The sequence below is a fragment of the Haematobia irritans genome, chromosome 5 (assembly GCF_050003625.1).
Source record: "Haematobia irritans isolate KBUSLIRL chromosome 5, ASM5000362v1, whole genome shotgun sequence".
In the NCBI taxonomy this organism is placed as follows: domain Eukaryota; kingdom Metazoa; phylum Arthropoda; class Insecta; order Diptera; family Muscidae; genus Haematobia; species Haematobia irritans.
Genome location: NC_134401.1, coordinates 75,473,806 through 75,488,289, shown reverse-complemented (window position 1 = coordinate 75,488,289; position 14,484 = coordinate 75,473,806). Strand labels below are relative to the sequence as shown.

General features: G+C 35.0%; 1 protein-coding gene across 1 annotated transcript; it reads right to left on the bottom strand.

Moving 5' to 3' along the window:
* Positions 1-8,485: 8,485 nt before the first annotated feature.
* On the bottom strand, positions 8,486-9,674 carry LOC142238154 (uncharacterized). The gene is made up of 2 exons (XM_075309712.1): positions 9,337-9,674; positions 8,486-9,273 (listed from the first exon to the last, which is right to left on the bottom strand). Exon 2 carries the CDS (start codon positions 9,261-9,263, stop codon positions 8,532-8,534), a length of 732 nt encoding a protein of 243 aa, XP_075165827.1. The 5' UTR covers positions 9,264-9,273; positions 9,337-9,674; the 3' UTR covers positions 8,486-8,531.
* Between the last annotated feature and the right edge of the window lie 4,810 nt (positions 9,675-14,484).

The following is a 14,484-nucleotide window of genomic DNA, read 5'->3' as shown; positions in this document are numbered from 1 at the left end:
CATTATTGTAATTTTATTTTATTATGATATATTCGTATTACTCAATTATGTATGGAACAAACTATAGGCCAAATAGACGCCGCGACCTCGGTGGCACACCTCCATCCGATGGTCCAAATTTTCGATGACGCTGGGGCATAATTGAGGTTCTATGCCGTTAATGTGCCGAATTATCTCGTCCTTTAGCTATTGAATTGTTGCTGGCTTATCGACGTACACCTTTTCTTTCAAATAACCACAAAGAAAAAAGTCCAACGGTGTCAAATCACATGATCTTGGCGGTCAATTAACATTGCCATTACGTGAGATAACACGGACATTAAATTTGTTGCGCAAAAGAGCCATTGTTTCGTTAGCTGTGGGGCAAATTCGGGCCATACAAAGTTCGTTATCATCTTACGATAGCGAACACCATTCACAGTAACTGCCTGACCGGCCTCATTTTGGAAAAAATCCGACCCGATGATGGTCGGTCCGTCTGTTGAAATCACGCCAACTTCCGTTCGAAACAAGCTATCGACTTGAAACTTGGCACAAGAAGTTGTTATTGATATAGGTCGTATCTTATTGGAAAAGGGCCATATCGCATTACTTTACGTATAGCCCCCATATAAACCGATCCCCAGATTTGACCTTCGGAGACTCTTGGAGGGGCAAAATTCATCCGATCCGGTTGAAATTTGGTACGTGGTGTTAGTATGTGGTTTCTAACAACCATACAAAAATTGGTCCATATCGGTATTGGGCGGGGCCGACTATATCATACCCTAAACCACCCCATGCGAATTAGTAAACATAAGCAAGGGTATCATTGGTATAGGTTTGGGAGATGAACCGAATTTCCTTATTTATGAAAATTATGCAGTATACACTCAAAAAAAGGCATGTCCTGTTACAAAGATTTTGTCTTTACTTTAAAAATTTACTTTTTCCCTTTCCTTTTTTTCCTTTTTTTTTTTTAAATCCGAGCCAAAGAAGCGGAGAATACTAGTAAGGATATTTTTAAGACACATTTTTTTTTAAATTTCGGTTTTGTGTACTTCTTTCTAGGAAGCGAATTTTAAGTTTTCATTTTTTCAGCTTTTGTTCTCTATATGCTATTAAAATCCTTTAAAACGAGTTAACAACTTTATTTTCCAAATTCAGACTCGACTTCCAGTATACTCATAGAAAAGGTCTGCTAAAAACAGCAGTAGATGTCTGCTGTTATATTTTTGTACTTCACGGCCTAATGAACAATAATTTATAAAATTTTTATACCCTGCGCCACACTGTTGAACAGGGTATTATAAGTTAGTGCATATGTTTGTAACACCCAGAAGGAGACGAGATAGACACATGGTGTCTTTGGCAAAAATGCTTAGGGTGGGCTCCTGAGTCGATATAGCCATGTCCGTCTGTCCGTGAACACATTTTTGTAATCAAAGTCTAGGTCGCAATTTAAGCCCAATCGACTTCAAATTTGGCACAAGTATGTGTTTTGGGTCAGAATAGAACCCTATTGATTTTGGAAGAAATCGGTTCAGATTTAGATATAGCTCCCATATATATCTTTCGTCCACTTATACGGCCCTAGAAGCCAGATTTTAACCCAAATTTGGTAGAAATTTTGCACTAGGAGTACAATTGGTAGTATAGTCAAATGTGCCAAATTTTATTGAAATCGGTTCAGATTTAGATATAGCTTCCATATATATCTTTCGTCCGATATGCACTTATATGGATTCAGCCTGAGTTTTACCCTGATTTGGTTGAAATTTTGCTCAAACATAACGCTTGGCCATATAGTCACGAGTGCAAAATTTGATTGAAATCGGTTCAAATTTAGATATAGCACCGATATATATTTTTCGTCCGATTTAGACTCATATGACAACAGAGGCCAAAGTTTACTACCGATTTTCGTGAAGTTTTGCACAGAGAGTAGAATTAACATTCTAGCAATGCTTGGTAAATTTGATTGAAATCGATTCAGATTTAGGTGTCGTTATGTGTGTTGAATTTGGTTAAAATCTTTAATATTTTAGATATTTAAGTGTGTTAAGTTTGATCTGATTTGGTTCAGATTTAGATAAAACCCCCATATATTCGTGTTTCCAGTTATTACAAATATGACCAAAATTCCCACACTTTAGACAAAACTCTGTGATGATTTCCTCATATCTTAGTCATATCCTGTAGTGCCAGAATTTCCACAGAACAGTTGATTTTTAAATAAGGCTCCAAGTCGCTCGACTTGACCAAATAATATGTTACAACCCACACTTGACCACATATCTTGGCGAGATCTACCAATATCCTTTTAAAATCGCCACTGGTGAGTAGCAAAAATTGCAAATATTACTAAAATTTTCCTATATTTGGTATACATATGTATCGCCTGATAAATCATAAATGTCCTTTTGTACACTTGCATTAAAATTTCTCTCGCTTCATATTTCCCATATTTTTTACTAACATTGTGTTTCATCCCATGGTGATAGCCGATTTTAATTCTAGTGTTTTTGTACAAATATTCTCTTCATTATAAGTATTTGTATCTGGAAATGCAAACCTTTGCATAGCTCCCAGCAAATTTGAAGTAGTTAAGGTGGTAACACAAATGTTGGTATTGTGGGAACTACCTTCCCAACACTTCCATTTTATTTACTTGTTAATTTAAAATATTACATAATCTTAGCATGCTTTGGATATTTGGTAAAAATTATGTTTTGGCATTTTTTAAAATAAAATTTTTAGTTTAGTTTCGTTTTGAAATTGAAAGAAATTTGAATTACATTTCTTTTATTTGAATTGTGGAAGATACCTACAAATTGGTGACCCCTAAATAAGATTATTTCGAAGATGTCAACAGAAAACATTCCAACAAACAACAGCAGTCATCCTGCAAACAACATAGGTATTGAATCCGCAAGAATCGCGAAACTTCCAGCATTTTGGAAAGAAGAACCAGCCATATGGTTCTTACAAGTTGAAGCTACATTTCGTCTTCACGGAATTACGCAAGACTCTACCAAATATGAATACCTCGTCGCAAATTTGGATCCCTCCGTACTTTTTATGGTGAAGGACTTATTGTTGGACACATCAATCACGAATAAGTATGATGCGATGAAGAAACGCATAACCGATTCCTTCGCCGAATCAGCGGAAAATCAAATCAAGCGCATACTAAGTGGCATAGAATTGGGTGACCAAAAACCATCGCACTGCTTACAACGATTAAAATGTTTATCAGCTGGCAAGATTTCTGATGAGGTATTAAGGACTTTGTTTTTAGAGCGTTTGCCAGAGAAAATACGAAGTATTTTAGCGGTCTGTGATACTCAGGAAATAGACCAGTTAGGCATACGAGCAGATAGAATCATGGAAACCCTCTCGACTTCAACGACATGTTTCGTCTCAGAGTTGCAACAAACTTCAACATCCAGCATTTTAACGACAAAAATGGACGAGGTGATTGCTAGAATAGATGCTTTGGAATCCCGCTCTAGACAAAACAAGCGTTCAAACTCAAAATCCCGTAAGCAATCGAATACAAGAAGTAAGTGTTGGTACCATTTTCGTTTTGGCGAAAATGCTCGCAAATGTATTCCCCCATGTGACTTCAACATAACAAAAAACTAATTCCTCCATCGGCCACAAGTTCGGCCCAAGGAGTCGATGGAGTTTGCGCCGGCCGCCTGTTTGTTACCGATGCAAAATCAAAAACTCAATTTTTAGTTGACACTGGGGCTGAGATCTCAGTCTATCCCTGCAAAACTCGCAAAAATCCACAAAAATTATCTCTTTATGCAGCTAATGGAACCGAAATTAGGACATACGGCTCAATAAATATTTCCTTGGACATAGGGTTGCGCAGATCTTTCGCATGGAGCTTTATAATGGCTGATGTTTCACGACCCATTTTAGGTGCTGATTTCCTACGTCACTTTCACCTCTTACCAGATCTCAATTCTCGGAAACTGGTAGATGGTAATACACTCCTCGCAGTAAGTGCAACGATATGTAAAGAAGATTCTATAGGGATAAAAATGATTTGTGGAAATTCTAAATATCATGAGCTTCTCCGAAAATATCCAGAACTAATAATGCATAACGAAAATTTTTCTTCTGACCATGGCATATATCATCATATTGTTACACATGGCCCACCTGTTTCCTGTAGAAGCAGGCGCCTGGATCCCGAAAAACTTAAAGCAGCAAAAGCGGAATTTCAATATATGCTAGACAAGGGAATCATACAAACTTCAAGCAGCAACTGGGCAAATCCTCTTCACATGGTTAAAAAACCTAATGGTGAATGGAGACCATGTGGAGATTACAGAGCACTCAACAGTATTACGGTTCCTGATAAGTACCCTGTGCCTTATTTAACGGATTTTCAAATGCTTCTTAACGGCGCAACAATATTTTCTAAGTTGGATTTAACGAAAGCATTTTACCAAATTCCCGTTCATCCAGAAGACGTCCCAAAAACAGCAGTTATTACGCCATTTGGTTTATTCGAGTTTTTAAGAATGCCATTTGGATTATGCAATGCTGCACAGACGTTTCAGCGTTATATAGATGGAGTATGTAGGGGCCTGGATTTTGTTTTTGTGTACATTGACGACGTTTGTATTTTCTCACGATCTCAAGAAGAGCATTTAGAGCACTTGAAAATATTGTTTGAACGTTTTAAGAAATATGGAATTTTCCTTAACCCTTCAAAGTGTATTTTCGGTGTAACTGAAATAGATTTTCTTGGTCACCACGTCACACCAAATGGCATTAGACCTCTACCGGAAAAAGTGGACACCATACGGTCATTCCCAATACCTAAAACAATCAGAGAACTTCGTCGATTTTTGGCAATGCTAAATTTTTATAGAAAATTTCTACCTCAGGGCGCCAAGTCACAATCTGTTCTCAACGATTTATTAAAAGGTGAGACAAAGAAAAATGATACTCGTGAAATAAGTTGGACTGACGAGCTAAAACAAGCATTTAAAATTTGCAAGGAGAGTTTGTCAAAAGCATCATTCCTTACTCACCCAGTTCCAAATGCTTCATTAGTACTTAAAGTTGACGCTTCAAATCATGCGATTGGGGCGGTGTTAGAACAATACGTCGACGGAGCATGGGAACCCCTTGGATTTTTCTCTAAAAAGCTAACGTCAACACAAATGAAATATAGCACCTATGATCGTGAGCTTTTAGCAGTATTCAAAAGCGTTCAACATTTTCGTTATTTTTTGGAAGCAAGAAAATTCATTATTCTAACCGATCATAAGCCATTGACATTCGCCTTCAAACAAAAGTTAGAGAAAGCCTCTCCTAGGCAGCGAAATCATTTAGATTTTGTTGCGCAATTTTCTACTGATATAAGACACATTCCAGGTTCCCAAAATGTCACCGCTGACGCTCTATCTAGAATTGAGGCCATCAAGATACAACCATTAGACTATAGAAGACTGTCGGAATCTCAAGAAGAAGACCCTCAGCTTAAAATGATTAAAAGTAAGAGCAAAACGATAATTGCAGTAAATATTCCAAACACGGACATTAAGATATGGTGCGACGTCTCAACAGGAGTTTCCCGTCCGTTCCTCCCAAATGAATTCCGTAAGCAAGCATTTCACAATATACATAGCCTTTCACATCCGGGAATACGAGCAACACGTAAACTGATCGCAAAGAAATTTTATTGGACTTCTATGAATAAGGATATTAATGAATGGACTCGAGGTTGTTTGGAATGTCAACGGTGCAAAATCACCAAGCACAACAAAACTGAATTTGGCAAGTTTCCACCGACAACATCTCGTTTTGCTGTGGTACATTTGGATATCGTCGGACCACTACCTCCGTCTGAAGGATTCACACATCTGTTAACATGCATGGATCGTTTCAGTCGTTGGCCAGAAGCAATTCCTTTGCCCGACATAAGAGCTGAAACTGTCTTCACCGCATTTTACAACAATTGGATATGCCGATACGGAATACCAAATTCCATAACCACTGATAGAGGAAGTCAATTTACATCTCACATGTTTAAAGAAATAGCTAAATTGGGCATTACACATAATTTTACAACCTCATTTCACCCCCAATCAAACGGACTTGTAGAACGTTTTCATAGAGTTTTGAAATCAGCATTAACATGTGCAGAAGATATTCAGTGGACAAAAACACTCAACACAGTTCTACTAGGTATCAGGTCTATTACTAAAGAGGACATAGGAGCATGCCCTGCAGAAATGCTTTTTGGAGAACAAATACAACTACCCGGTGATTTTTTTAAGGAGGATTCTACTCTAAATCCTACAGATCAACTTCATTACATAAAATCAGCAATCAGAAGCGTAAAATCGACTGAACCAAGACACCACTCAAAACCAATTGTTTTTATAAGCAAGAGTTTGGAAAGCTGTTCGCATGTTTGGATAAGACAGGACGGCTATAAGAAACCATTACAACCTCGGTATAAAGGACCCTACCTTGTTCTAGATAGACGTAAAAAGACGTACGGTATTATGGTTGATGGAAAACGTCAAAACGTATCTATAGACCGAGTCAAGCCTGCATTTATTTTAAATAATGAACATAATTTCAATCAGGGAGCAGAAATTCATAAAAGATATTGTGGAGAAAAAAGAACCCGATTTGGAAGAGTTATCAAAATCCCAGAACGATTCTAGCGTTCTTCGACGGGGGAGTACTGTGGGAACTACCTTCCCAACACTTCCATTTTATTTACTTGTTAATTTAAAATATTACATAATCTTAGCATGCTTTGGATATTTGGTAAAAATTATGTTTTGGCATTTTTTAAAATAAAATTTTTAGTTTAGTTTCGTTTTGAAATTGAAAGAAATTTGAATTACATTTCTTTTATTTGAATTGTGGAAGATACCTACAGTATACATAGTGGTGAAGGGTATAATATAGTCGGCCCAGCCCGACTTTAGACTTTACTTACTTGTTTTTTACTAACATTGTGTTCCACCCCAGGGCATTAGCCGACATAAATTTTAAGTCAATAGAATTTTGGTCTTAAATATATTGTCGGTTCAGATTTAAATGCATGTATATTGGAACATAAATCTTTATATATACCACTCAAAAATTGGAAGGAATTCAGATGGTGTCGAAAATGTAGATCACAAAGTGGTGCAGGGTATAATATAGTCGGCCCTGTCCGCTTATAGACTTTCCTTACTTGTTTTTCTATAGAAAAATTTGTCAAAATTTTATTTCTATAGAAAATTTTCTCAAAATTTAGCATATTTATTGAAAATGTATTTCTATAGTAAATTTTCATATAATGTTATTTCGTGCTGATGGTCACTGATTCTTAAAAAACCTCTAATATAAATCTTTCGACCGATTATAAATTCAATTTTGCGAAATTGCCTAAAAATGTATACCCTGCGTCGCACTCTTTATAGAAGTATTACAATATACATTGTCCAAATCGAGTGAGGTAAATAGCAACATAAACCTTTATAAAAAGCACTCAACAAAATTGAAGGATTGAGATTTTATCAAAATGTGGATCTAAATACAAAGTTGTGTATATTATAGTCTGCCCCGCCAGACTTCAGATTTTCTTATTATTATTATTTTTATTTTTGACTAAAATTATGTTTCGTCCCATAAAGTTAGATTCAAATATTAAGTACATAGATTTTGTTGAAGTGTATACAATTTTGTCTAAATCGGTGCAGATTCAAATTCATGCATATGGGAATATCAACCTTTATATAGCTCGCAACAAACTTGAGATGGTATCAATGAATTTGGTCCACAATGAAGGGTATAATACATTATTTTGTTTTTAAACATAGGAACGACATTGGCCTGAATTCGAAACATAGAGTACAAGTACACACACTTTTTCATTAGAAATAAGTTGTTTTAGCACACTATACGAGTGCTGGAGATCATGATCGCACTGAATAATCCATGTAGACGGTATTTCCCGTGATTGTTATGGTAATATTACATGGGACAAACTGTTTTTGAAGATTTCCAAAAGCATAGTGCCCTCTATACTCTATAAATCGGAGCCATAACATGTCCAAAAAACGACCCCCAGACCATAATATTACCCCCACCATTGTTGAAGGAACTGTTTTTATTTCTTGGATTAAGACTTTTCTTTGGACCTTCGTACTAAACTTCCACCACCCGAGCCATGCAATTTAAACTTTGATTTGTAGGAAAATAAAACACATTTCACTGATTCTCATGCCATTTAAGGTGTTTTGGTAAAAATTTAAGGCGCGGTTAAATTTTTTCGAACTCCATAATTATTGTGAGTCTCACGAAATACAGAGAAGGCCTTTGACGAAATGTCCAAATGAAATCGTCACTTCCGTGAGAGTTCCTTTATCGGAAGTTGTTAGAGACGCTACTATTAAAGTTGGGCCACTAGATATTTCTACATAATTCGATACATATTCCTGTTTTTGTTGCAGTGAAACAAAATTTAAACAAATACTTCTGTTTTGTTTATTTACATTTGCTTTTGTTTCTTCTTCTTTTCAGTATGTGACATTCACTTGAGATGTGTTCCTCCCCAGTATTTTAGTTAGTTGCCAATTCATATTTTGACAACTACAAAATTCGCATATAATGGTGACTCTGGTGCGACTTGCACTGATAGTTGCACTGGATAGAACACCAGTGCAACGATTGCCATACAAAAGTTCTATCCAGTGCAAAAAGAAAACAGCCCTATTGTAACTACTTAACAGCAAAGCATTTGAGATTTTCTTACGAGATGGCAATCTATAATTTGGGCAACGTGAAACTAGTTCCAGTAAGGCTTTAAATTCTGGTTCCTCCACAATTCTGAAGGAATGGTGGCCTTTTACGATCATTTTCAAAATTTGTAAGTCGATTTTTTCTACCTTACGAGTTGGTGGTGGCCTCTGAAGGAACTGAGTAATGTTTGGTTGTGTTTTTCTATTTGCCTTTGGGCTTGAACAATTTGTAGCCCCTCCAGTTGCGTTTTCTGTTGTATGAGGCGTAGTGGTTGAGATTGCACATTGTACTTCATCATCGCAGCTCTCCAAAACCTGGACCAAGGATGGCATTTGTCTTTCCGTATTTATGGGAGTAGCTGGATGCTTCCGCTTCATATGCCGACTAAGGTTACCAATTGATCCAGACACAGTGCTAAGACTATTTTTGCAGTACTTGCATTGCGCCCTATCTTTGCCTATTTCTACAAAATGTGTCCAAATAGGACTAGTTTTCCTTTTGTCTGACATTGATTGGTTTCTAGAGAGATTAATAAAAGCTTAAATTATAAATTTCACTTACAGACATTTTATACTAACTTACCCTTGTTATAGCCCATTCACATTAAGCTCAAAATATACTGAAAGTGGATTTGAAATCCCTTTTTTATGAGGCAAACGACAGTTGAAAACTGTTAAAGTTGATTTTGAAAGTGTAATGTGTATGAAGTTTTATTTTACACTATGTATTGTACAAAACAAGATATTTTTATTTTCTTCAGAAAAATTGTGCAAATTTCATCAGATTTGTGTTGTAGAGTAAATGACAGTTCTTAAAGAAATGAAGCACATCTGTCAATTGAACACAGACAACTGACAGACTTAGGGGATGGAAAGAAATAGAAAATATGTACTAAAGGAAAAAAAGGAGCCGTGGTACTATGAGAGTGAAAGAAATGGAACTAGTACCGTTCGTTCCTACTAGTGAATCGTTCATTTGTACTAGTTCGGTCCGGAACGACACAAGACTAGTTGGGGTTTTTTTCGCGTAAATTGAAAAATATGATTGGCGACATTCTGTCTGCTGCATTCAAAATGTGTGCATAAATATTTTGAACGCAACAACAAATCATAGCAAAGGGTTGAAATAAATAAAGTGTGCAATAACAAATGGACACGTGGTAAAGGTTTGAAAAAATATATGACAGAACGCATTTGAAGTTACCTATGTTTGTGTTTTGTGGTATTGTAAAAATGGAAAACAATCTACGTTTATTGAAGGTTAGAAATTGTAAAATGTGAATACCGTTTTCCATTGAAGCCTGTTTACATTAAACGGACTAAAATAATATATAAGTGACCAAGTTTATTTCGCGAAATTGACCAATCAATCCCATCAACTCCATCATTTTCTCAAATATATAAGAATATGAGAATATGTTTGCGATCAAAAGGTGTGTGACGTATTGATCCGGCCGAAATGCTCGAAAAAGTTGCCCAAAATTGGACTTTCCGAATGGACCACCTAAGACGCAGCCGCGGTCAACATTTAAATGAAATTATCTTCAAAAAGTAAATGTCATGGACCAATCTAACGTTTCAAATAAAGAACCGATGAGATTTTGCAAATTTTATGCGTTTGTTTTTTTAAAAAGTTATCAAGCTCTTAACAAATCACCCTTTATAAATTGTATTAGTTTTACATATTATATACCTAATTTTGCTGAACCATATAACTTAATCAATATATATTCCTATGCTATAATTATAAGATTTATATCTTGTTGTATAGGAAAAAATAAATAAAAAATAAATAAATAAAATACATATTTTTATTATTTTCGGATATTTTTCATATTTTTAAATCCAAAAGAAAGAACTTTTTTACCATTACATAATTCAGCTCCTTAGTTTATATATCAGATATACTGCTCTCTACTTGGGTTCAAACTGAAAAAGGCACACGGATGAAAAAGACTGTTTTTCATATGTTTGGCTATAAACATTATATGTTTGGAACACAAATTTTTAAACACAATATTTTTGAGTGCAAGCATATAATGTTCATAAACTAGCATAACATGTTTGGGACATATATGTTAATATGTTAGAACATATTATGTTTGGGACATAAAATGTTTGTAAATATAATATGCTTGGATGCAAACATATATTAATTTAGAAATAGCCTATAAACATATATGTGTTTAGTAGCTTGGAGCGATATTGAATTAATTTGGTGGTTGTTGCTTGTTATTACAAAATTAACATTTTATTTTTCCTTGGGCAATTGATCAGCTACTTCTTTGATCCTTACAAACTGTGTGGTCCGCTGTTCGAATTCCCGTCCGGCAAAAGGTAAAATTAAAATAAAAAAATTGAATAATTTCTTCTACAATGTTTGTATTACAGAAAAAGGTGCTAAGAACTAAAAAATGTCGTGGAAGTGAGAAAGATGTGGGGGAATATACAATTAGGCAGAAACAAAATTTTGAGCATTCAGGTCGAAAACCTATGTTGTTAGCACCTATATTACCTGTTTATTTTCATAATTCATTATGATTGTAAATATATAAATAAATAAATAAAATTTTGAGCACAATATTGTTTGGGAGAATTTTTTTAAGCATATAATATTTTTGGGTGCAAAATGCTTCCAAACATATTATATGTTCACAAAATAACATATTGTTTTTTGGAAGACAACATTATTGAATTTGGATGTAAAAATACAAAATGTTTGGAACTTAGACTACCCAAACATATATTGTTTAGACCAATATGCTTTCAAACATATTATATATTGGAAGAGATCAAACATATAAATGTTTGGGCAATACCCAAAAATGTATATGCTTGAAGCAAAATATGTTTGGGAGTATATGTTACAGAAGCGATTTTTTATGAGGGTGCAGGCATTAGCGTAGCTAGACAATTTTCCTAGGGGGGGCTATAGCCCCCCTAGCTAAAAATTTATGGACTGAACTTATAGGTTCAATTAATGTGTTATTTCATAAAATTTAATAAAAAATTAGACATCAAAATAACTCGTCAATTAATTTATAATAAAGCAACTAAAAGTAGTTCCACACTTTTCCCAGCAAAAAAATTGTGAGTTGTTCTAAAGTACTTCCAAAAATGTCCTCAATTATTTTAACTACACAGGAAGTTTTTTTACTTGATTTTTTTCATATTTTAATGTGTAATTTTTTGTTTTCTTTTTTTTTTTTTCAAATAAAGGGTGATTCTTTTGAGGTTAGGATTTTCATGCATTAGTATTTGACAGATCACGTGAGATTTCAGACATGGTGTCAAAGAGAAAGATGCTCAGTATGCTTTGACATTTCATCATGAATAGACTTACGATCTGCCACAACGTCGAATTTTCAGTGAATGGGCCCTAGAAAAGTTGGCAGAAAATCCGCTTTTTTATCGACAAATTTTGTTCAGCGATGAGGCTCATTTCTGGTTGAATGGCTACGTAAATAAGCAAAATTGCCGCATTTGGAGTGAAGAGCAACCAGAAGCCGTTCAAGAACTGCCCATGCATCCCGAAAAATGCACTGTTTGGTGTGGTTTGTACGCTGGTGGAATCATTGGACCGTATTTTTTCAAAGATGCTGTTGGACGCAACGTTACGGTGAATGGCGATCGCTATCGTTCGATGCTAACAAACTTTTTGTTGCCAAAAATGGAAGAACTGAACTTGGTTGACATGTGGTTTCAACAAGATGGCGCTACATGCCACACAGCTCGCGATTCTATGGCCATTTTGAGGGAAAACTTCGGAGAACAATTCATCTCAAGAAATGGACCGGTAAGTTGGCCACCAAGATCATGCGATTTGACGCCTTTAGACTATTTTTTGTGGGGCTACGTCAAGTCTAAAGTCTACAGAAATAAGCCAGCAACTATTCCAGCTTTGGAAGACAACATTTCCGAAGAAATTCGGGCTATTCCGGCCGAAATGCTCGAAAAAGTTGCCCAAAATTGGACTTTCCGAATGGACCACCTAAGACGCAGCCGCGGTCAACATTTAAATGAAATTATCTTCAAAAAGTAAATGTCATGGACCAATCTAACGTTTCAAATAAAGAACCGATGAGATTTTGCAAATTTTATGCGTTTTTTTTTTTAAAAAAGTTATCAAGCTCTTAACAAATCACCCTTTAGTTTAAAAAAAGATCATCATAAATAAATTGGTACTAATTATTCAAATTTTGCCACAAAACTGCTAAATCCATTATAGAAAAATCGATAATTTTGGAAATTGTTCGAGGAAAAACGTTTCAAACAAGCGTCAGAATGCATTAAAATCATAAAAACAATATAAAAATTATTTATTTAGGAAAATATCACAAAATTTTTTAATTCACATTCAAAACACTGAATTCGGATCTCACATTAAGAAGTGATGCTAATTCATTGCAACGGCTGTTGAAACGGTGGACATTTGTCCCATGACAAGCTCATATTACATTCATTGCTTCTCCGCCAATTTTGCACCACTTCTAGACCAAAAAGAACATTTTCACTACTTTTTTGGCGACGCTTTTTCGCAACATTATTAAGATATTAATTTATGAAAAAATAGTTTTAATATCAATTACTATTTGTTTAATTAAATTGACTAAACTAAATCAATCATAAGTTCAACCACAGCTTTATTTCATAAATATCTGACTTGAAACATTGCCATCGGCAACTGCTACCACAACCCAAGTAATTCGATTGTTCATGAAAGTCTTTAGCGGAACTTTGTGCGATTGTATATACTTGTTTAATTTTTATAAAAATTAAAAAAAAAAACTATTGACATTTATTGAAAAATGGAAAATCATAAATAGAGTTTCAAATTCTGGGGGGGCTAAAATTTTTCTGGGGGGGTCTAAGCCCCCTCCCCAGAAGCCTTCCTACGCTTATGGGTGCAGGTAAAACCAAAATGCAATTTAATGCCAACGCGAAATTGACCAATCAATCCCATCAACTCCATCATTTTCTCAAATATATAAGAATATGAGAATATGTTTGCGATCAAAAGGTGGGTGACGTATTGATCTTTTAAATTTTTTTTCTATTTTCTTAAAACCAAGAGCGGTATGGGTTTGTTAGAAGATTCACCTTCAAGTTGCGAAGTAGCGTTGACATTAAATTGCATTTTGGTTTTACCTGCACCCATAAGCGTAGGAAGGCTTCTGGGGAGGGGGCTTAGACCCCCCAGAAAAATTTTAGCCCCCCCAGAATTTGAAACTCTATTTATGATTTTCCATTTTTCAATAAATGTCAATAGTTTTTTTTTTAATTTTTATAAAAATTAAACAAGTATATACAATCGCACAAAGTTCCGCTAAAGACTTTCATGAACAATCGAATTACTTGGGTTGTGGTAGCAGTTGCCGATGGCAATGTTTCAAGTCAGATATTTATGAAATAAAGCTGTGGTTGAACTTATGATTGATTTAGTTTAGTCAATTTAATTAAACAAATAGTAATTGATATTAAAACTATTTTTTCATAAATTAATATCTTAATAATGTTGCGAAAAAGCGTCGCCAAAAAAGTAGTGAAAATGTTCTTTTTGGTCTAGAAGTGGTGCAAAATTGGCGGAGAAGCAATGAATGTAATATGAGCTTGTCATGGGACAAATGTCCACCGTTTCAACAGCCGTTGCAATGAATTAGCATCACTTCTTAATGTGAGATCCGAATTCAGTGTTTTGAATGTGAATTAAAAAATTTTGTGATATTTTCCT

Excerpts from the sequence above, each read along its gene's own strand:
- LOC142238154 (XM_075309712.1), bottom strand. The coding sequence starts at position 9,263 with ATGTCAGACAAAAGGAAAACTAGTCCTATTTGGACACATTTTGTAGAA.